Raw genomic sequence first — 23,293 nt, 5'->3', positions numbered from 1 at the left:
TGCCTTGGGGTTATGAAAGTTACGGGGATGTGGGTTTTTTTGTCTCCCAGCTTCCCTCAAGGATGACGGTGGTGGCATTAAGACACCATTTGTAACCTCAGTTTGGTAATCAGATTCTGTTAACATAAACTAGGGATAATAACCGGAGTTTGTTATATGTAAGATTATTAAGTATGTTTTTTATTAGTGTATATTTATGTAATAGTCAGGTGAGGGTGCTCATATCAAGGTCTGCAGATCCTATCTGGTGAACAGAACAGTCTGTCCAACCTGCTCTGTTCTAACATCTTTCTTCTCTAATAAGGGCAGGGAATGGGTCACAAGCGCTCACCAAAACATAGGCTTGTCCTCTTCACGGGACAGGGTTGGTGAACTCCATGGAGTGTCAGATCATATGTGAAGAGATGCTTGCACAGCCCTTCCTGAAGCAGTGGGTGCATCTGTACCTTGAGGGGAACCGCTGCCTTTTGCTCCTCTATCAGTATTTTTCCACCTAAGTGGAGCTTTGAGCAACCTGGTCTAGTGGAAGGTGTCTCTGCCCATGGCAGGAGGGCTGGAACTAGATGATTTTTAAGATCCCTTTCAGCCCAAACCATTCAATGATTCTCTGAAAAAGAAGCTGGGGTATATGGCCACTTCCTCAGTGTGTGTAGAAAAGGTTGTGCGATCAGGCGGGGCTCAGAAGCTGAGTTTCTACTGCTCCTCCAGCATGTACAAATTTATGACGAGAGACTAAAGGGACTCGAAGAACTGAACGTTTTCCGTATTGAAATATAAAGTAAAGAAAGAACTAGGAATTAACAGGAGAATCCTGCAACAAATTATATGGCTGTGAAGGACAGTAATACTAAATCCACTAAAAGATGTTGTAAACAGAGCAGGAATCATTATCCTGACTTACCAGCCAGGACAAGGTCGTAAAATGTGAACCAAATACCAGAATACAGGCTTGGCTGCATCTCTTCTACCCTCTGATTAGTCTGTTTGTTTATGGTTGGGTTTTATGCTTGCTTTATGTTTGGTAAAAAGAAGAAAAAGGGGGACGGGGGGCGGGAGGGGGGAAGAGACTACGTAAAGTGCAAAATAAGAGTGAATAGAACTTTGCGATGCTAGAAAGAGCAAAATAAGGGAATGCCTCTGCAAAGGGACTGACACAAAAACCCATTTGAATTGATAACTGTACGGCCTTTGAAACTCATGTGAGGAATATTTGAGAAGGCTGCTTGAAGCTAAATGACCCGTTAGCATCCTCTGCTGACCAAACAAAGGCTTTGGAGTTTTAGAAGTGGATGAGGACGTCCAGGTGCGTTAAGAGAGTCTGCAGTTTGAAGCAGAGGTTTTCTGTTTTGATGTGGAATTAATGGAGGTTAAAAGAAAAGACGATGCTGTAGCAGGCCTGTTGTCTCACGCACTCAGCTTTCAGAATCCGTTTGATTTGTCCCTCCAGAAATGAAGGCTGCGAGTGCGGAGCCACTGTGAAGACACATCACTTCATGGGTGATAAAATTCCTTAAAGAGAGAGGCATAGCCCTGGTCCGTCTGTATTCCCTCCCAAGAGACAACTGATTAAACTGATTAAAAAAGTGGGAGCAAATGGGTGCGCCCAAGTAGAGTTTTGGGCAGGGCGGGGGGGGGGGGGGAATAGTGTCCCACACACACACTCCTTCCTCTCACACTGGACAAAAAGATCCTTATTAACACATGCACATGGAATTATATATTTAGAGCACCTTTTTTTTTTTTCCCCCCAAACCCAAAGAAAGCATTTCTGTGTGAGTAATTGAAAAGCAAATGGAGAGCCAAGATGAACCACTGATAATCTGCTATGGAGGTAGGACAGCACAGCAGTTGAATTTGTTAAAAAAATAATAATCTGGAAAGGCACACTTCAATAAAATAATACTTGTTTGGTTGGTGATTGATTCTGGAGGAGAGGACAGGCCATGCATCGCGGTTCCCTGCTGGAAGCACCTTCTCCAGCTCTGCACAGCAAAACCAGTGGTCCCTGGGGGGGCTGTAAGGGAATGAAGCACTGGGCTTTGGAGCACCAATGGGAGAGATGAGGCTCCTGTCACTCACAGTGTAAGAGGCCAAAACATCTGTAGAACAAAACAGCTGGAGAACTGTGTCTCTATGGAAAGCGCAATGCGGTACAGAGTGGCGTAAATCAGTTAGAGAAGGATCTGAGGTGGACTGGGAGGGCTGATGACAGGAGTTCGGGGAAGAACTTTTCGGGAAAGAATTTTTCACAGACAGAGTGGTCGGGCATTGGAATAGACTGCCCAGGGAGGTGGTTGAGTCACCATCCCTGGATGTGTTTAAGAGACATTTATATGTGGTGTTGGGGGATATGGTGTAGGGGAGAACTTTGTAGAGTAGGGTAGATGGTTGGACTCGATGATCCCAAGGGCCTCTTCCAACCTAGAGAATTCTATGATCCTAATTCTATGATTCTAAGAAAGGAAGGAAAAGTGGATAACCACAGTAATATTAACATAATCTCTCCTGTGAGAGTGCTGCTTCGGTTGTAAGAAAGGTAAAGAACTCTGGATAAAAGCAGCTGGTTTACCATGTCCAGATGGTGTTATCAAGTCTGGTGGCTGGAGAATTGGTTGATCTGGTCTCAAGGGAAATGTCTGAGTTGCCTCTGTGTCCCATTGAAGTTACTTTTTTATGTGTTGGATAAGAGGATTACTGACACTGTGGGGATCATGGAAACACCCACCTTCTAATCCAAGGCAGAAAGAGGAATTGAACTATCTGCAAAAGATTTTAAATGGGAACAAACAACATTATGTCCATGAAGGTCACTGGGAAGGCTGATGGGTTTAAGTAGAAACAGACATAAAAATTAAAACCCTGTAGAATCTCTTTTACCATATCTTAATTTGAAGGAGATCAGGGTGGTTAATGCTGGAGGTACATTTGCCTACCCCGTAAACAACCCGCCTTACTGCTTGGCTAGGTTTCATTGCACAGCAGGGTGCAGAAAGACCTCTTTATCTTACAGGAGACAGTCTTCTCCTGGCAGCCAGAATGAGGATTTGACACCCCCAGACCAAAACCAAACTGAATAGCCTTACCCAAGTCCAGCCCTCCAAGCAGAGTCTGGAAATTTACTGTGACACAAACCATGATTTTAAGTAGGAATAAAGTAGTGTAGAGAAGGTGATCGTATTTCAGAGGGATTTTCACTGAAAAGGAAGAATCTGGACTGTCCAGAAGGATGAGTCAGTCTGAAAAGAGAGACATGTTGTGTTGACCTGTTTCAAATAGTCCTACCAATGGAAAAACAGCAACGTTTCTTCATGGATTTACCCTCCATCTTCCCCTTAAATGTTCATGAATTTATTTCTTTGTCTTTCTCCTCTTTTAGCTACGAGCCAGGAAGATGAAGTGCTGCCTTCTCTCTGTCGCATTGGCCGTTCTGCTGTTCATTGTCATAATCATCGCGGTCTCTGTCAAGCGCTGATCTGGCTACGGTTTCCACAGGTAAAAGCCTTTCACTGAGTCTTTTGTCGTCCTCTGTGAGGTGGTTGGGAGACAGTTTATGAATCTGATAATGGTAAGAAAAATTTATCTTAGCTTACACATTCAAGTGTGGCCTATGAAAATAATTTCCTCCAAAGGGTATTTGAGCTGAGAAATAGCATCCTTAGTGGATCCTTAAATATAAGCCAAGGTGTCATTCAAGCAAAACATCTTATTACCCTTTTCTCTGCTGTTCGTGTTGTGTTTGATTTTATACGGATCTCGTAGCGATGCTAATTAATGAATCCTAAATCCATACGAATTAGAGATGCAGAAGTGATGGAAAAGACCCCAGACTGAAGTCGGGTTGGGGGCAATCCAACACCCTGCAAATATGCTGAGATGTTCCCAAAGTGCACCTACCTGCTGAGATGTTCCAAAGACGCCCTGGGGCCAAGCCCTTCTAAGGAGAAGGAAGACAAACAACTGGAGATTGTAGTGTGGAAAAAAATAAAAATGGGTTTCTGGTGATCTTTGTCCTGGATCCACCCTTAAAAGGAGTATTGGTCTGTGGTGGGGAGACTGTGCTGTAACCTTACCAAGATAGGTGAGAGATCAAACCAACTTCATGCCGCTAGTGAAGTTTAAGATGTACTGTGTTTTCTTTGTAAAGAACATGCTTTAAATGTAAAGCACAAGACACAAAAAAAAGTTTTCTTTTCTTTTTTTTTTTTTTTTTTTTGCCTCATTAGCCTGGGAGAATGACTTATAAGCTATTTCTGATAATCTGTCTGATACAAAGCACTCCTGAGTGTCTGCTTCTTTAGAAGGCCACTAGACCATTATTCAAGGAGACATTAGATTTAAAGAATTTCTACCACCCTGAGGGCTCTGGCATTCCAGCTCTGCGTACCTGCTGCCGTGGCAGGGTTTCCAACCGGTAAATCCAGAACCCATAAGTATTAATGGGACTTTTCCCACAGACAGCCAGTAGGAGGCCTGAGGTAGAAAGCAATGGAAGGTAGGGACAACTTTTGGTCTAGAGACCTCTCATGTCTCACAGAGGCTTGCATGAAGCATGTGTGCTGCCACTCCTGCATGTAGTAGATACTGCATTATACTGAGGCCCACCCCCCCTTTACAATAATTTAAGCAGAGATTTCTTAGCCTGAACTATCCTCTGGAACTCCCGGTGAGAAAGCACAAAGGACTGATAGATTTTGTTTATTGTTTTGTTTTACAAGAGTTCAGTGTTACTTGATAACGCTATCCTTCCACCTGCGGATGAAGTCATTGCCCTCTACTGTGTCTTCTTTTTACATCACGTTCTCAACAATTGCAAATATCTCAATCTCAATCTCAGACAACAGCAAAACAATCACAGAAAGATGATTCTTCACACAAGGTGTACTTTGGAACTCCTTCTGGCATGACATTGCGGATGCCAAAATTTGGGTACAAGAAGAAATTAGAGCAAATCCATGAAAAAAAAAAAAAAACAAAACTATTGAAGGCTGTAAAGTACCATCTCACTGGTTTTGGATGAGGATGATCGTGAGCCCTACACTACTGAGTGCCAGGAGAAATAGCTGTAAATATTTTCTACACTTGTGTGCTTACTTAGGAGTTTGGTGAGCACTGAAGTGAGGACGATATCAGTGAGATGGACCTTTAGATTGATCAAATATGGATGTTCTTTTACATAAACATACACAGACATATTTCTACATATATTTTTATCCTTCTTTTACGTAAGAGACACTACGTACAGGGGCAGATAGTAATCTGTCCTGCTGATTTAAATCTAGAGCAACTACAATAGTTTTAGTTGCATTAATCTGGTTTAACTCTGCATTAGTCTGGTTTGAAAATGTGATCCATCATGGTAATCTATAATATAACAAAATTTCTTTTATAGAGAGTTAAATATTCTTATCTACTGCAAATCACAAATTTTATCAACAGCTAAATCAATCTAGACACATTTTTATCTAAATTCCTTTAGTGGAGGAAGTCAGAGAACCACAATATTCTTACAATAAATCTCCATTGGAAAACTAGAGTTAATCTTCTGCTGAGAGATCCATGTCTGGAGGGAAGCAAACCTAGAGATACTAATGAAAGCCCTAGGAAAAAATATAATGCTCTACTTTTCATCATCAGTTGTGAAACTAATTATTAAGCTTCTAAAATGTGAGTTACTCTCCAGCAATACAGATGTAGGCAAAACCTGCATTGAGTTATATTGGAACAAGTATGCTTTCTGATCATTATAAACTGTTCTTAATCTAGATTGACTCTAAATGGTGTGCAGCATATTTCACATTTATAATTTGAAGATTTCCAGAATAGAACGTCTTCAGAATTGTCGTGTCCATAGTAAATATTTTTTTCTATTCTGAACTGCATTACAAATTTAGTTTGTTTTTTTTTTTAATATTGGTGGATTTAAAGTTTCAGCTACTTCAACAAACTGTTTCACATACAACTGTCTTACATACTTTAAGGCGATAGCAAACAGCTGGGTTTGAACATATAACAACTCTACATGACTGTTCAGAGAAAATACAGGGAAGAAAGCAAGATTGAGAATGAGTTAAAAAATCATCTCATTGGCACAGGGCGCACAACTGAATAAAATCCCAAGTTTTATAACGACTGACCAGAACTTCCATTTAACATGTCACCAAAGAGTTTGCTCTGTGTTGGATCAGTAAGGAGCCAAAAAAAAGCATCATCAGCCACCCCATTCAAGTGGTTCAAGGCCCATTTGCATGATATTCAATGTAGGCTTCTGCACCTTTCATGAGTGCAGCCACGATGAGAAATCTGAAGGTCACTATTCAGTGAATTAAATAAATGATACCATTAGCATCTATGATCACTAACGATCATTATGATCATTAACATACACAGTCTTTTTCCATTGGCTTGGTTTTTTTTTGTTCCTGCTTCTACTTTTCTCAAAAAGTTCTTTTCTCAAAAGTTCTTCTCAAAAAGGTCACTTCTTCTCAAAAAGGACCACTCCTTTTTCCCCACCACAAATCAGACATGACTTTGGCAGACAAGCCCATTCTTTCCATAGAAAAGACCACTTTATGAATCTTGAAATGTAAAAAGCACTTTTTTTCCCCCGTAAGTTTCTCAAGCAGCGGTGGCATTGTCGGCTGCTGGCTCCATGCGTGCTGAGAGACCAGCTGTTCAGGAGAGCTCTGAGCCCTGACTTCTGCCTGTTGAGGCCCCTGATGTAAGTATGTCACTGCTCCCTTGGGGCAGTTTTGTCTGGCGGAGAGAGAGAAGAGCATCTACGGAGGACGCTGAGAACCTCCTGGGGACTTATGTCTGTACGTTTGTTTGCTGACACCTCAGGAAAATAGCCCAGGAACTTTTAGGTCACGTTGCTCATATTGTAGCAACACTGCAGCTGCTCTTTTTGCTGTTACGGTACAACATCAGTAAGCATCTTAAAAGGACAGTACGGCAGTAGCAGTCTGAAAGAAGTCCCTTCTTTCAGAATGTCTTTGTCTCGTGTCAGGATTTCTTAGCATTGATAGACCTTCTGTGTCCTCCTTCTTTTGACTCATTTGGGTGCGTGCACTGTTACACAAAGTGACAATCAGGACTGTTGGAATCCAAAGTCTTAAGCATTCTTTATAGGAAAAAAAAGAGGTGATAAACTTTGAGAAAGATGCTACGTTATTTGGTGGTTGGAAAATGTGCTTTCCAACAACTACTTAATCATCTTGTTCTATTTAGCCACAGAAAAAGAGAATGAAAGATGATTTGACTACTCTGTGCCCTTTTCTTGGAAGAAACCATTGCAGCAGAAGGTACCTTTTCCCTTTACAAGACACGCTTTAGTCAGACAAAGGTTACTGGATAGAGTACCTGGACTTTATTGTATAGGTCCTTAAACCTTGTGAACCTACTGTTCTTCGCAGCCGTAGCATCTGTCTGTGAATAAAGAGGCGAGAGCCCAGAGGAGTAAAACAGCGTTTCCCTTCTTGATAGCGGATGCGATGGTGACAGCGATACTCATCTGTGGAAGAGCAGAACAACAGGAAAGTGTACAAGTGATCATTCAGCAGCATATTCTCCTAGCTTTCAGCGACTAGAAGCTTAAAACCTTCCTGATCCTGGAACCAGTCGTTTAATCTTTAACAGCCATTGATGCATTCCTTTCTTGTTAATTTGACCAGTTGCATTTTGAACCATCGCAAACTTTTAAAATGTGAAATATCCTGAGCAAGGAGTTCCACTCTAATTACAATCAGCACGTAAACTTTAATGTACAGCTAAAAATCCACCATGTCGGCCAGCATCTCCAGAGCAGGGCTGTAGTCTGTATAGAAAAGCAATAATCAGGCTCCGGCTATCTGTTTCCTGAATATGCAACTGTCTTGTTTTGAATTTAAATTGAATTAATTGTTATAGAAAACTAGAAAATATTGTTTTAATTTGGATTCCCCCACCCCCCTTTGCAATCACAGTTTTGCTTGCCTAATTCATTTACGGGCTTATTATGTGGTTAATGTTTTCTGTAACCTGACCAATGAGGATGAGGTTCAGACAGATGATTTTATACACTCCATCTTTGGTGTTTGTTTTTTTTTTTTTCCTTACTTTCAGGCTTTAAGTTTTATGGGTTGGGGTATTTTTAATTGTTTTTTGTTTGGTTGGTTTTTTTAGTACCTCATGCACTACAGTGTTCCTGCGTGCCATACCTCTGGTTTCTTGCAATGCAGTGGGAATCATAAAACCTACACTTGTTGTCACTGCGTGTACTTGGAGGAGCAGAGGAATGCTCCTTCATGAAATCTGGCTGAGGGAAGTAAAGAGCGTCTTCATCTCAGAGTTTTAAATCTCGGAGTTTGAAACCGGGAGAGCAGAACAGCTTTCTGCAAAATGGGAATTTGCCAGGTCAGCCTCAGCCCCTTCTGATGCCATTAATGCTGCACCTTTCCCTCATAACAGCAGACATCCAGGTAGGGCATAAAGTACCACGTGGGGCCAAGAGAAAGTTCTTCCAAGTCAGGGCACATCACTAACCCTCCAACAAATGCAATCGGAGCCCGTATCTGTCGGGGTCAGGAGGGCTGTAGGTGGCAGAGAGCAAAAGATTGACAAGTGGCTTTGTGGTACTTGGCATTTACAGTTTTGTCGTTGCTTTCCAGTAGGAGACAAGTCTGGGCATCTTCTGACACCTGCAATAGAAATTCTGACATTTGCCCGGTGCGTCTCTTGCATGGCAATGTCGGGTTGTAAGAGCAGAGCAGTTCCTACTCAGTGTTGAACAGAGCAATAATTCAACCTAATGAACACTGTAAATAAGGGCAAAAAATAGACAGGTTTGTTTCAATGTATTGCTTTCGCCTTTTAAATTGATATCGTGGGGTTGGCTTTACTTAGTGTTTCTGTTTTTACCACACGTCTGTATATGGCTTAATAACTATGTGAGTGGCTCAGTTTTCAAGCTTGTTTCAATCTCTCAAGCCCTGAAAGGGTCAGAATATTTTTGACAGCTGTCATTCAAATTCTAAAATAATTCACCCTTCTGTCCTGGCTATGGCATTGCTGCCATATTTGCTCTACAGCACAATCAGGAATCAATAACTCTGCAATTATGATTTTTTTTTTCCTGCATCCTGTTATTTTGAAGAGGTTCCTGCATATAGTCAGGTGTCAATTCTTATCAATTTGATTCTTGACTTTTAGTCTAGAATTAATTTCTCGGATCCTGGCGTTGTTGCTCAGTTTTTGCTCTGGCAGGAAAACTGAGGTACATCCTCACTCTGCAGGAAGTTTTGTGCTTCAAATTTAAACGAGTCAAACCTGAGATCTGAATTTTCAATTATTATATTTATAATGGGTCTTGTTTTAAGATTTCACTCATTTTTTTAATTAAGATAGCATTTACATTCTTGAAGACTTTCCTGATTCCAATGACCATGTCTGTACTCCTCTTAGCTAAATTATTTCCCTGACAGCCAGTTAAAATCTGAGATACAGACAGGTAGAAGAGAGAAGTTATTACCAGTAGAAAATGAAATTTTAAGAGACAAGAGTCTGCTCTATGCAAAAAAATTCTTCAAAGTAACAGAGCAAGACAGGCAGAAGTGCCAGCAAAAAGGTAGGTTTATTTCCAAGGAGTTCTCTGAGTTTTCACCCATTATACACACCTCTTCCAAACCTTCAAGCAGATGAATGTTTTGACGGGACATCACATGATCAGGTTGAATGCCCTTCAGGTTGACCTTGATTGTTGTCCATCTGCGTGCGATTTGGTCTTTAAAGCATCACATAATGACAGGTCATTCGTTCTGCTTCGTGAGAGAGCTAAGAGAGGTTGTATTATGTTACCTTTGCCTTAGCTCGAGAGTCCATACGTAGACAGTTCCTGTAGCTCAGTTAATGAGGGGTAACTTGAATTCATTGATTTGAATCCAAAGTGAGTATGACTTCTGAGCAATCGGCAGCTTTCGTTGTCCCATCTCAGGTTTCTACTCTGGTTCTTTGCAATGGGTAGGAAAACGGAGTACTCCACTAAGTGACCGTGCACAGCGCTGACCCTTCAGATGGATGGCAAGTCTTTGATCTGAGCTTCCCAAAGCAATCTGCAGACATTAATTATTTATGCTTTGCAAAGCCTTTAAACTTTAGCCGTGATGACACACCTCTAAGGACGTGACAGAAGAGGCTGTTCTTCAGCGCATTCAATGTCAACTGCCAGAAACAACACAAACGTGGCCGTAGTGATTCACACCAGCGATCTCTCTGGCCTCATATACTGTGTCATTCACAGGTACTTAAGGAAAGACCATGCTAAAAGAAGAAGAAATATCAGCTAGAACTGAGGTCAGCACTGGTCGTTCCTTTAACTGCCTAAATATGGCATTAGGTGCCTAAAATTCAGGTTCCCACTTGGAAAAGACTGTCATAAGTGTATGTCTAAAACCTTTGAGTTAGTGTCAAGTGTCCTCTTCCCTATGGATAGCCTCGTTTCCTCAGGAGCAGTGATGTCCGGTGGAGGGAGCAGTTGGTGATTGTAGCACGATTAATGGCTCAGGAGGGTTCTCTGAGGCATAAATCAGTAGTCCCCCAGGAGAAGGGAGGATTAGGCTCTTTATAAGAGTGGCACAGATTTATAAACTGCTCTCATGTCACTCCACTGTTAGCTGACATTTTCAGTTGGCAATGCTTGGATGATCTGTCTCGTCGAGCCCCCAAAATCAGTGAGATCTTGATGTTGTGAGAGGGACAAAAGGAGACAAGAGCAGAGTCCAGGGGAGCGCATCATTCATCCTGGTACCCCTTGGCCCTGAGGTGAGTGGATTTTCAATGGAGTCAGTTTAAGAAGGTGTGTGGTTCTTTTTGATGAGGTAAAAACACCTTATTCTTCTCTGGAGAGCAATTCCTCTTGACCTGGGCATCATGGGAAGATGGGCAAGGTTTCTGCCACCGAGTGCAGAGCTTGGCCTGTGGGGCACCAGGAGACCCCGAGCGGCCAGTTGTGTGCTACCACATATCGGTACAACAAAAGCCACGAATTCTGTATGTTTCATCACCTCTTCAGTCTCACCTGGTTCTTTGATGTTTTAAAGCTTTTGTATGTGAAAGAGGAAATTTGAAAAAGAGGTCTCTGATGCTGGCAAACAGTAGACAGACCTTCACTTTCCGACTCATAATATTAAAGTGCTGTTATTGTTCTTTGTCTTTCCTCCTTATGTAACTTAGAAATCCAATCTTAACAAACTTGTTTTGCTATTGAAACAACACAGGCGCTGGAATTATGGCAATGTTGTATCTCCAAAATCAGCAGCAAAGACAGAGTCTGTGTGTTGGTTTTCCCCTTCCGTGGACAGGCACACAGTAGTATGGCATAGAAGCTCTGAGAACATCAGGTTTTGATACACTTAGGTACTCTACCTATCTGTCTTCTTGAGATATAAATGTGAAAAAAACTGTCTACTAAGACAAAAGGAGTCTCATAGGTTTTCTTGGGAATAGGGCAGCACATAGTTAATTAGCGCCGTTCCCTAAATGGCAGGATATGATTCTCATGGGAATACAAGCTGCTGGAAAGTGTTACGTGACTATTATCCTTGGTGACGGTGGTGTCAAAGTAAAGTAATTTTTGATCAGTAATCTCTGGAAGAAAAGCTAAAAACCAGCACAGGAGGTTTTCTTTGGTCACAGTGTGTTAAAGAACAAACATTTTGGAAGTTTAGCTAATGAAATTAGCGTCCCAGAAGGAAGGACTCATAGAAGAGTGTTACATCGGTGACTATAACTTCATGAAGAAAGGTGTGTTTAAAGAGGACAGTGTGTTTGGTGTCAGTGTGTTCATAGTGCCTCTCCGAGGGATCACATGCGGTGATGTAGACAGGAAGATTGCTCTGTCGCTGCAGTGCCAATAACACAAGTTCTGTCTTGGGGAACTGCAGCCTTCAACAGGTTGGTTAGCATTTCAACGTCATAGGAAAATCATTATAAGTAATAAAATATACTCACTGAAGTGCTGTGTTTTATCCCAGCAACTTCCACTGAAGTCCTGGTGGTGGTCAACCTCATTGGAAGATGGCCTTGTCCCACGATGTGCTGTAGTTTGTTGTGTTCTCCTTTGCAACCAGGTTACTCTCCCCAGGCAGCTGTAATGATCTGGGAGGTATTCTTTAAACCTGGGAGTGAAATCAGACAAAGGGTAGAGGGCTGATTCAAGGCTGTTTCTGGGGCCATCTTTTCTTCCTAGGCTTTCATTAATATGGAAATAAAAAATAAAACAATCTAAAAATACCGCAGAACTTCAGGCCTGACTGAGTTATAAAGTCGTGGTTGCCATGCCTTTATTAGCTATCCACCTCCTTGGGTAGATCTTAGAAATATCCACATTTTGATTATGTATAGTCTGCTTAATATATAAATAATAAACTCCTAATTGCCTTTATCTCTCTGATGTGAGATTCTCAAACCGTCTTTAAAAACAGAATTATAATTCCCCCGTACTCCGTGAATTTTCTGAAATGTCCCTTGTAGTTTCATTAGGCTTTAATAGGAATTGGAATCTGCTTCACAACAGCGTTTCATTTACAGAATACGTTTCAGCTCTCAAAATAGGCTTTTTAAATGTATCTGGAAAAGGAGCCTTTTGACTTTAGTAGTCATTAAAGAAGTAACTTTATTTCCCCAAAATTGCAGGAGAGATGGCTTTTTTTACTTCTGAATTTGGTAAGGAAGTTTCTTAAGCTTTGTGAGATTATTAATTCCCCAATTAATAGCCATATTTCAACACTGAAATGGGCTTTTTTTGCATTACAGTTTTGAATGACTTTGCTATATAGTGCAGAAACCATTTAATTTCTCTCACAAGTAGATCATCAGGAATCGCTATGTCGAGGGCTCGTACAAAGAGACATCGTATTTGCAACTGTGCATCCCAAATGAATCTTGTCGTCCCGACTCCGAAGGCAAGCAAAGTTTCTTGTCACTGAAACGATGCACAAGGTGGAGCGGAGGTCGATCATTGCGATTTTCACATTACTGCGGTTGACTGAATTACCTCTACTGCTATAGCTGCCCGTGTACAGCCCGCTGAGAGCGCAGGGTACAACGCATTGGTTTTGATGTCATGCCGTCAAAATATGATAAGAATGACATCCCATCCATTGCTGCCAGTTACTGACAAGCAGTAACTCATTAAACAGCAGTAATTTGATCATTTTTGATTGTCTGTCTAGTCTTCAGATTAAAAAAAAAAAAAATAAAATCTTTGGAATGTTTTCAAGGCATCTGCTTTTTCTTCTTAAAGTTTGAGAGTTCTAGAGTACTTACAGAAGAAAATGCACGCAACAGCAGTGTCTTGAGCAGCCTCTGCACAGCTGTAGACTGGAGGAATTATTGAAATGGGGGTGGAAGAAAGCACCACCACCACCACCACCACTCCCCGATTTTAGGCTCTGATGATAACTGTCCACATTGCACTTTGCTTCTTGGTTGTACATCTCCTTACCTAAACAAAAGGCAAATTTCTAAAACCCAAACAACCCGAACAGAATCACAGACTGGTTGAGGTTGGCAGGGACCTCCAGAGGTCGGCTGGTGCAAGCAGAGCCACCTAGAGCAGATGCTCAGGGAAGGGTCTCATCAGGTCTTGAGCACTTCTGAGGATGGAGACTCCACAAACTCTCTGAGCAACCTATTCCGGTGTTTGACCACCCTTGTGGTGAAAAAGAGTTTATTTTTTATACAAAAGTGGAATTTCCTCTATTTTCATTTCTGCAAGGGTTGGTGTTTTTGGTTTTTTTTTTGAAGTCTAGTGCTGTGCCTTGTGAAGGAGTTTGCTATATGAAGAGGCATTATTGTTGATTATTTTGAGCAAAATTGTTCTTAGTTTTACAACTACCATTCGTATTATGTTTACAATGTGCAATTAAGGATTCCTATTAAATGTTCTGTATACAAGGCAGATCCCAATGACCGGTATTTATTTACTTTTTTTTTTTTTCCCACAACACAGCATTAAAAAGACTATAGAGGAAAAAATTAATGCAAGAGAGAAGCTATAAAAACAGAATTTCAGCTTGTATGAACAATTTTGGGTATTTACTGGCCTAGGAAATTTTCTCTTTTGATACTCAAATGTAGCTGTGGGGTGACAGACACCCCATAAACTTCACAGAATCCCTTTAATTTGTAGCAACTTCTCCTTTGTTAAATTATATATTCCAGAGGATATGGTGTTAATGACCAGTATATGGAAAATATATTCTCCAAGCTTATTAGTACAGAAATAATTGTAAGTGGTTGCTATAGTTCATTAGGGCTTATTTATTTTATAGTTCATTAAGGCTAATTTTATAAGTATAAAATATATTTTAACAGCCATTTTTCCCTCTTTTTTTTATGTTTCTCCGCCATCTACCGCTAGCAATAGTTTCTGATTTTCTTTTGCGGTCCTAAATAGTTTGCCGCTGTGTTTACTGTGAACTGCTCAGTGATGGTTTTTAATCAACAGATTTTCTGGGCAGTAGCAGATGTTAATCTTCAGTCAGACACATATTCAGTTAGATATGTTTTTCCTGGTTCCAAAGGGCCAGGGGGTATGATCTCTGTTCTCTCGATCCAGCACACTGGAAGTTCACCTTGCTTTATGGGCACAAATTTCTCTTACTGTATGCATGTGATCAAAAATTTCAGTAACTTGATCCAGCAAGTGTCTTGAAGCCCAGGATAGGTTTGATTTTGCACATAAAAAGGTCTACCATGGGAGTAAAATGGAATGTGGGTAGTTTTATTTTTGGTTTGGGGTTTTTTTTTTGTTTTATTTTTTATTGATAGCATAATCATATTAGTAAAATTCTTTAAAATAAATTCTCAAACTCTTAATATATATTGTTTAATATAATCAAAGCATATCACAGTAGTTTAAGATCTGGTTAAACTCACCAGTCTGGAGACCCAATTTTCCAGGCTGGATTTGAGCTCTGTGTCGTTTTTTTGCTGTTTGTAGGCTGAGATTTCTCCTCCCTTTTGCTCAGTATCTCGCTGAGCCAGCGGGTACCTGGCTTATCCATGGCAGATATGGGCTCCATAGGTACTGCATTGCCACGGATAGTCAGATTTTTCATGGCTCAGGTTTTCCAACAGATCACAAGGGGACATCCTCCATCTCTAATGCGTTGTTGGTTTTGATGTGAAGAGAAATGAAAGAGCCACTTTCTAATCAAATTGTCTCAGAGATTAAAAAAAAAAATTAAAAAATCAAATTAAAAAAATCTCAGAAATTAAATCTAATCAAATTGTCTCAGAGAGATACACAACTTGGCAAAGGGAATACCCACATCAGCTCAGTCATGGGGAGGGAGGAATCTATTTCATGTGCCTTTTCCACTTTCAATGAATACTTAAGTATTTATTGAGGAAAAGACCAGAATTGGAGCATACTGCCTCTCATTCCTATGTCTTTGCTATCAAGCAATGGAACTGTGCCTATTTAATGTCCAACTCAGCGTCAATGTCATTGACACATTTGAAACAGTGAAGCAACTGCAGAACAGATTAAATGGTGGCCCATTCTGCCTGTGTCATACCCTCCTGATTTATGGCAGAAATCCATGGTTCTAATCCTTATTCTGGGTTCAGGGAGAGGTCTGGGTTTGAGTTCCCATCTAACTATATAAGACTAAAGCCAGAAGAAATACTGTGAGGAGTACTAAACTGTTTTCCTCCCTTCTCGTGGGATTAGAGGAACCAATGTGACAGTATTCAGGAGTACTCAAAGAAAGGCACCATCATTTCTATCATTCATTTGCACAGGCACACAGCAAAATTTAAGTGTCATTCAACTGTTGACAAACGTAGGCGAAGAAAGGTAGTCATCTTAGGACACTTTTTTTTTTTTTAAATTTGTAGCTATACTAAATTTTATAATCTGCTGACATCTTTGGTTTTTCACGCCGTGTTTGAGTGGTAATTTCTATACAATTTTCTGCTATGAGAGTTTCATTTTAGTAAAGTCAACAGATTGATCCTTTGCTGAAGCACACATAGACAAGTACGTGAACACGCATGCACCCAAAACCTGCGGTATTTAGCTTAGCAACAGAAAAAAAAAAAAAACAAAACAAACCCAAACCTAAAGCTGGGTGGAACAAGCTCACAAGAACGATCGCAGTCAGGGATATAAGTAGTTCAGTTATGGAGAGGAATGAAAGAGCATGAGGTTAATCAGCAGCCAGCCTTCTCTTCCGTTTTCTCTGATCTGAAGGACAAAGTACTGACAGCCTTAAGCATTCTGTGCATGTGTTTGTGTGTATATATGGTGTATGTGTTTTTCTGTTCATACGTGCATCAGTACCTCTGCTGAAAACAGCCTAGTTTCGCTATGAAATATCTTGCAAATTGAAGACTATTGGTTTCAATTGCTTAATACAAAACAAAGGGCTTTAAGATTACTTTCTATTGTTGTGGTTAAACCCTGAATGCTTTCCCTTTTCATTGGAAACATTTTTATCAGTCAGAGATGGCCATTCTTTTTTGTTTGTATTATGTGTAATGAGTGGTCATGAGGGCTGCTTTTGTCCAAACACCCAAGAAGTTAATGAGCTTACTTCCATAGGAACAGAAAGTCTTACTGTGATCCCATATCAGCCTTTATTTTTTTCTGGTAAGATCTTGGTGCATACAGACACGGTCAAGAAAAGCTCCTCAGTAGCCAGGAAAGCAGATTTCCATCTTCCAGGTCACTCCACCTTTTTTCTTCTCTCATACTCTGTGAAACTGAATTATTCAAGATTAAGACAGGTATTTGGGTGTTAATGCATCTCCATGAGAGCCAAGTATTCTGAATTCCCCTTAGAGCCAGTGGTGGTCTGGGCAATGAAGCTTGGACAGTGATACATCTACCCGCTTCAAAGGGATCGGTGCACTTGTCCACACATATACGTCTATTGTCATTTGAGTTTCCCAAGGCTATGTCACCTGCATCCCAGTTGTCAGTCCAGAAGAGCACGGGTGTCACTTGTCCTAGCTCTTAGTCCCACACCGATGTCTTGAATAGCATAGAAAGTTTAAATGGGCATGAGATGGCTGTCTGCAGGCAACTGAAGTGAGCCCTAGAGGTCTACTGTGGAGAAATTATCTCTGTGGGCTTCACAGACTGGTTATCCAGTGACTGTAAGTGGAGCTTGGACACCCACTGCACGTGGAGACAGAGACATGCTGACACCTGAAATGAGTGCCATAATTCTGAGCTGAATTGTCAGTCAGTGGAAGTGCTATTTGGATTTAGCAAAATGAAAATGATCTGAAATACGGTCTGGAGGTAGAGGTCCATAGAAATGTCTGTATGGGTGTTTGCTGTCACTGTGAATGGGCTGGACTGAACGTGGGCTGGACTGATAAGGGTTATACATGCCAACCACAAGTGTTCTGCAGAAAACACACTGCTTCCAGGCTCCAGAGTTTTATACTGAGGAAGAGTTTGGAAACATTTCAGCTGATCTTAGCCAAAGTGGAAGACAAAAGGACTTGGTGCTGGTGCTGCATCTAGCATGACATTAAGTCATCTGGCAGCCCTGATACACATTTTTTCCTTGCAGCAGGGATCCCGAGTGTGTAGGTCTGTTGTTTCAGCAGGAGCTGACCAATTGTTTTTTGTCCTGTAAGCAACATAATGTTTCGGTGTGCTTATAAACCACACCATGCATACCACATGGCTTGCAGGCAGTAGCCGGCATTGCCTGGTCAGGTGTTCCTGGGACTTGGGCTATGCTGATGGTTCATCTCAGGGCTGACTGTTTGGTTTGCTTCCTCCCAGCGCTGAAAATTAAGGTTATGCAAAAGCCCATGTGCTAGCAGAGTTCTGTATGAGAACTGCTTGTGCATCATGTTCGTCTCCAGATCCCTAGTTGGATTCCCTCTTTCTTGCATCTTGCTTCTGTGTAGCCAGAATTTCATTTGTCTTTACTTCCTACAAAGGGGCAGTCATGGGAAGGAAGATGTGAAGATGACGAGGCCAGCAACAGCCACAAGTAGTGGAGAAAGGTGGTGCTGATGGATTATTGCACATCCCTTCCCTTGCTCTGGTTCCTGCAGCTTCTTCACATGTCCATCCTTAGCATGCTCAGTCCTTTCCAGAATCCCTGACACCTCCTGAGTTTCTGGGCAATTGCATTTGTCACTTGGTTTTCTGTCAATAACCCACCTGACTTTGTTAGGAAAAATAGGAAAGTATCTGTCCCACTTTCCAGTAGATAAGAAACATTTGCATAGCCAAATGAGCTCATACATCCTGCCTGAAGTGGTTGAGGAGCAGCTCCAAACTAAGTGGCCATAGGGAATTCCTACAATAAGGCACAGCATTTTATGTGCCTAGATAGGACAACAGTAAATGTTAAATTCTTGTGGTGACTTTAATGTACGTACTGAGTTTGAACAATCCACATGGCTGAACTCGTGGTCACTGTTTCCTTGCTGTTCAGTTATCCCATTGGATTAACTTGCTCAGACTTTTACAGTAAGTTACACTGATTCAGTGGGTGGTGCCATCCAAGGCACATCAGGCATCCAAGGAAAAGGCTAGTGATAGCCTTCCCAAAAGAACAAACAAGCCATTGTGGTTTCTCACTGCAAAGAGTCTGAGCAATGAATCCAAACTTAGCGTACAGTTAATACACAACATCGAATCATAGAATGGTTGAGGTTGGAAGGGACCGTAAAGATCATTTAGTTCCAACCCAAAGTACGATCTTATATCACTTCAGCCATTCTGAGAACAGGACATTTAGGTTGAGCAGGTCATGGAAATCCTCTCTCTCATCAGTGGTGAAAACCACAGGCACAAGTTAACTCACCTCTTCGTGTCTTTGACACGTTAATTTTTGAGAACGTGCATTCTTGAGATGTTTCTCTCTGTATAGAGGCACAATAGCTGAGATCAGTGAGGGTAATGCTGGCTTTAACATTCACGGTGAGAGAAGTTTTTATGTGTTGTTGGGCAATACATACAGAAATGCGTATAACGACCCACCCGTACTCACAGATAGAGAAAAAAACCCAAACATTTAGGGGAGGAAGAACTCTAAGCAGAGCCTTGAGCACCTGCTTGATGCTTAGCAGATGTAACCATCTTGCCTTGTAGGAGCTGGTGAAGCTGCTCCTGAGTTTCAGGTGCACATTTCACCGCAGGGAGTTTGGTGAATCAGAAACACAGTGCGAGTCCATGAGTGAACTGGAAATAAACCCCATGTCCTTGCTTTCTCATATCTGCACTTCCACGTAGGGACATACTTTGGTTTCGTCAAGCTGTCCTGTTCATGACAGTTCTTCCTCCCCCCGGCCGACAGACAAGTACTTCACAACCCAGCTCCCCCAAAAATAAAACCTCACCCGAAGTATTAGGCTTGATGCTGCAGCTCAGATAACCAAATTCCCTGCTAAAATGTGTTGCAAAAGTTTAGGCCTGCCAGAAATATTTTGTCAGCCTGTCTCTGGCTGTCCAGTGAAAGGCAGGGTTTGGCTCTCTGTCAGATTTTTATTTTATATTTTTAATCTCCTTTTGATGAGCTTCCTATTGGGTTTTTAGCTACTTACAGAGGAAAGTTAATTTTTTTTAATTGCGGTTTCCAACAAAAACCAGCATCACTTCAGAGATCTTCTTGCTTTCAATTTTTCCTGCTGTTGCTTTTACTCTTGACATTCAGCCTACTCAACAAGTCCTGATATGACACTCCATAAAATCTTTATCCTGTCAAAGCCCTGCTGTGAGCATTGCCCAGTGCTTCCAGGATTTGCATTTAGCATCCATTCATACGACTATATTGGTGGGGTTTTCTTATCATTGAGTAGCCCTCCAGCCTTATATGAAAGGGCACAAAGTTAATGAAAACAGCATTAAAACTCTATTAGCATTTAGTGAGATTACTAAGCCTCATTCTGAACTTAATATTAGTTTCAGCATTTTTGTTTTTTTTAACTCATTGTACCCAGAACCTGAGAAAGCAGAAACAGTCCTATCGTTGAGCCCATTTTTCAGGTGAGGATGTTATTTCAGAAGGAATTGAAGGTTTTGATTTTGAAGGGGATTGTTTGAGGATATGGGGATTTTTTATGTGCAGTTTGGGGGTTGGTTTTGTTTTTTTTTTTTCTTTTTTCTTTTGAAGGAAGAGCCACTTATTGGAGTTTATGTTTCTTTCTGTATGTTTTGACTTGAATTCCTGGAGAAATGAATTCCAGAGGGAGAAAGATCTCCTGGAAATGTCACATTATACCCTACTTCATTCAAAATGCACATGAGGATTTTCCTTCAAACACAAACTTTGTTTGCTGTTGCTTTTCTTGGGGAAAAATGAAATGAAAACACAATGTGATAGTGATATGCTATATAGTGATGTGATAGATAGATAGAAAGGAAAATTGCCTACCATGCAAGTGAAAAGCAGACTGAAGTATGCTTGAATTTAAGTACCCATGTGCTTTCCGTCCACAGCCCTGGTTCTAGCTCAAGCAAGACCTTGAGGTGCCTCAGGTATATTGCGTATTATAAAAGTACCAAGAGACTATGGGACATGGTTTAGTGGTGGTTTTGGCAGTGTTAGGTTGATGGTTGGACTTGATGATCTTAAAGGTCCCTTCCAACCTAGGCAATTCTATGATTCATTGATTATCTCTAGCCTCAATACCAAGTTACAAGTCCACGTTGCTTAGGCATAACCCTACAATCCTGTAGTGCAGAGTAGCATCTCATATTGTTTGAGTCTGGGTCTTTTTTGGGTCCTGTGTGGTTCCCTTGTGGTCCTAAGATATTATTGTACTTTTTTTTTTTTTTCTGTTTTTTTGGGGCTGTTTTGTTTTTCTGTTTTGTTTTTAGTGTTACAGTCTGCTAAGGAAGACTGGAGCTTGAGCTAAGATGTGTCACACCACTCGCTACAAAAGATGTTGAGATTTTTCACCAAGCCTTTCATCATAGCTTTGGTAGCCTGTGCCTAAACCTCCCGTGTTTGAGTCATCCACAGTGAGAGAACAAGTAGATGTGGATTTGTGGTAAAGTTTCTCAAAGGCATGGTGATGTTCAGCAAAGGGATGGAAGGAAAGTGGCAGGTTCTGCCTGACAATGTCAGTTCTATCCCAGGGAAACCTTCACGTAACACAGATTTTCCGTATCTGACTACTCTGATATTACAGAGGACGGCCGGCATTGCTACTGCCTGTTCCAGTGTGAGACACAGACATTGACAAAAGTGAGAATACTTCTCAAAGAAGAATGGCCCCAGCTGAGGTACTTCAATCTTTCTCTTTCTATAGAAGGAAAAGCCCAGGAAAAGATTAAGCTATTATGTACTGGAATGGACAAAACCTGTTTTTATTTTCAGTCTTTGTACCAAAAGACTGATTTGATGGCTGGGTGGAGAAGTGATGATCCCAGCTTAGTTATTGATTTTGACACGTCTTTTCTCATGGGAAAACTTTCAGTTCATTTTTGTATTAGCTCCCCTTCCCCAAGTTTGGTGTTTGAACTAATTATCTGTTTCGATTATATTTGTATCAATTCTTCTGCTAAAAATGGATGGGAATCTTCTCTAACCCAAAAGTGTGTTTTGAGGGTAAATCCACCCCTGAAGATGCTATGGTAACATTAAGAGAGGGCATATAAGGACTTTGGCTGATAAAAAGATCTTAAGAGAAGAACTAGGCAGAATAATCTTCTGCCGTGTGTTGAGTCAGCTAATGAAAAAGGTAGTTACTTAAAATGTCCGTAGGCATCAAAGCGTAACAGAAGTCTTAGACAAAGGAAAATAATTGAAATTACTATGGACATAATGAGAAATATGCTATCAGGTTTTACAAAGGCTTAGACCAAGGGCTTGATTCTCAAGCTATAGACAGTGGAACTGCATGTAGCCAAGTGTAAAATAAAAAAAATATTAAAAATGGATTTATAAAAGGATATTACGGAGGGTGGTATTAAATGAACCCAGCTTGTCAGTTGTGGAGCTCAACGTGAACCCAGGTACCGTTCTCATTAGAATGAACAGAGATGGAAGCATTTAATGCTAAACGCTGTTATATGCCTCACATTCATTTCATAATGGACTCTAAGACAGTGTGCCAAACTGAAGATGTTGTAACACAGATGTTAATAAAAGCCCTAGATGCCTTTCATCCAGCAGGTCTTAACTTAGCGCTCTGAGCACCCCTCTGATGTGCAGAGCTATCAATGCCCTTGTTTTAAAGGCAGCAAAACTGAGATATAAAGAGGTTAAGTAACTTGCTGGAGGCTATTAGAGAAGCACAATTGTGCCAGTTGCTCCAAAGCTCTCACCTTCCAAGCTCAAAGAGATGTTATTTGCATCTCGCTCTCTTCCAAGTGTGTGTTTAGATAAATGAAGCAAAAATATCTGTAGCATATATCTGACAATTTCAGTAGAAGTGCTTTGGGGATTAATTTGATCTGCTGTTTTCTGATCTGTGTGTATTTAAAGCACACCGATCCCATCTATTGGGATTGCTGTGTAATTGATTGTACTGGATTACAGTAGGTCGTCTGTCTTTGTGTGGATAATTTCTCTTGGTTTTAGTAGCATTTCATTATTTTCCACTCCATTACACTTTCACTGTCTAAGGTATTCCAGGTGAAAACATATCCCCACACCAACAAACTCCACGAATAATTTCACTGTTGTTTCTGGGTCAAATGTTGATTGTCACTCACCCCTGAGTGAGGAAGGTGCTGATCTACTCTGGTGAGACCCCCACCTGGAGTACTGTGTCCAGCTCTGGAGCCCCCAACATAAGAAAGACATGGATCTGTTGGAGCGGGTCCAGAGGAGGACCATCAACACATTTTCTTTCTTATACTTCAATTTATGAAAAAAATTCTTGCGCGAGCCAGCTGTAAGGATTCCCAAAGAAGAGGAAGAGTGAAGTCAAATGAAGAAAGGCAGATTCGTCTTCTTTAACTCATCCATCTAAAAGTTAGATTTTCGGTCTAAGTGAGCTCTCTGAACTCCCCTCTAGGCAGTCAAAAATTGTAAGTGCCACCAGAGGCTGAGTACTCCTTTCTCTCTTTTAATATTGTCTTAGAGGATGAAACAGCTTTGGGAGCTGCCTAATCCTTTCTACTGGCTGTACACAAGCCTGGATAACTGGAGAAGAGAGAGGAAGAGGGGAGAGGGAGAGAGAGGGAGAGGAGAGAGGGAGAGGGAGAGGAGAGGGAGAGGGAGAGGAGGGGAGAGGGAGAGAGGGAGGGGAGAGGGAGAGGGAGAGGGAGAGGGGGGAGAGGGAGAGGGAGGGAGGGAGGAGGGGGAGAGGGAGGGGAGGGGGGAGA

The 23,293-nt window shown here is 41.2% G+C and overlaps 1 protein-coding gene across 1 annotated transcript in view; it reads left to right on the top strand.

The window, feature by feature from the left end:
* The window catches only part of TSNARE1 (t-SNARE domain containing 1), a gene marked incomplete at its 5' end in the record, with an annotated part of 427,114 nt that overhangs the window by 357,292 nt on the left and 46,529 nt on the right, over window positions 1–23,293 (top strand). The window contains one exon of the mRNA XM_082499260.1: window positions 3,377–3,492. Coding sequence (XP_082355386.1) covers window positions 3,377–3,472 — 96 coding nt within the window. The 3' untranslated portion in view covers window positions 3,473–3,492. The remainder of the gene's footprint in view (window positions 1–3,376; window positions 3,493–23,293) is intronic.

The sequence above is a fragment of the Vanellus vanellus genome (genome assembly GCF_965231255.1).
Source record: "Vanellus vanellus genome assembly, chromosome: 2".
NCBI classification, from domain to species: Eukaryota; Metazoa; Chordata; class Aves; order Charadriiformes; family Charadriidae; genus Vanellus; species Vanellus vanellus.
Note: the sequence above shows the minus strand (reverse complement) of the source record. Positions and strands in the feature narration are given on the sequence as shown.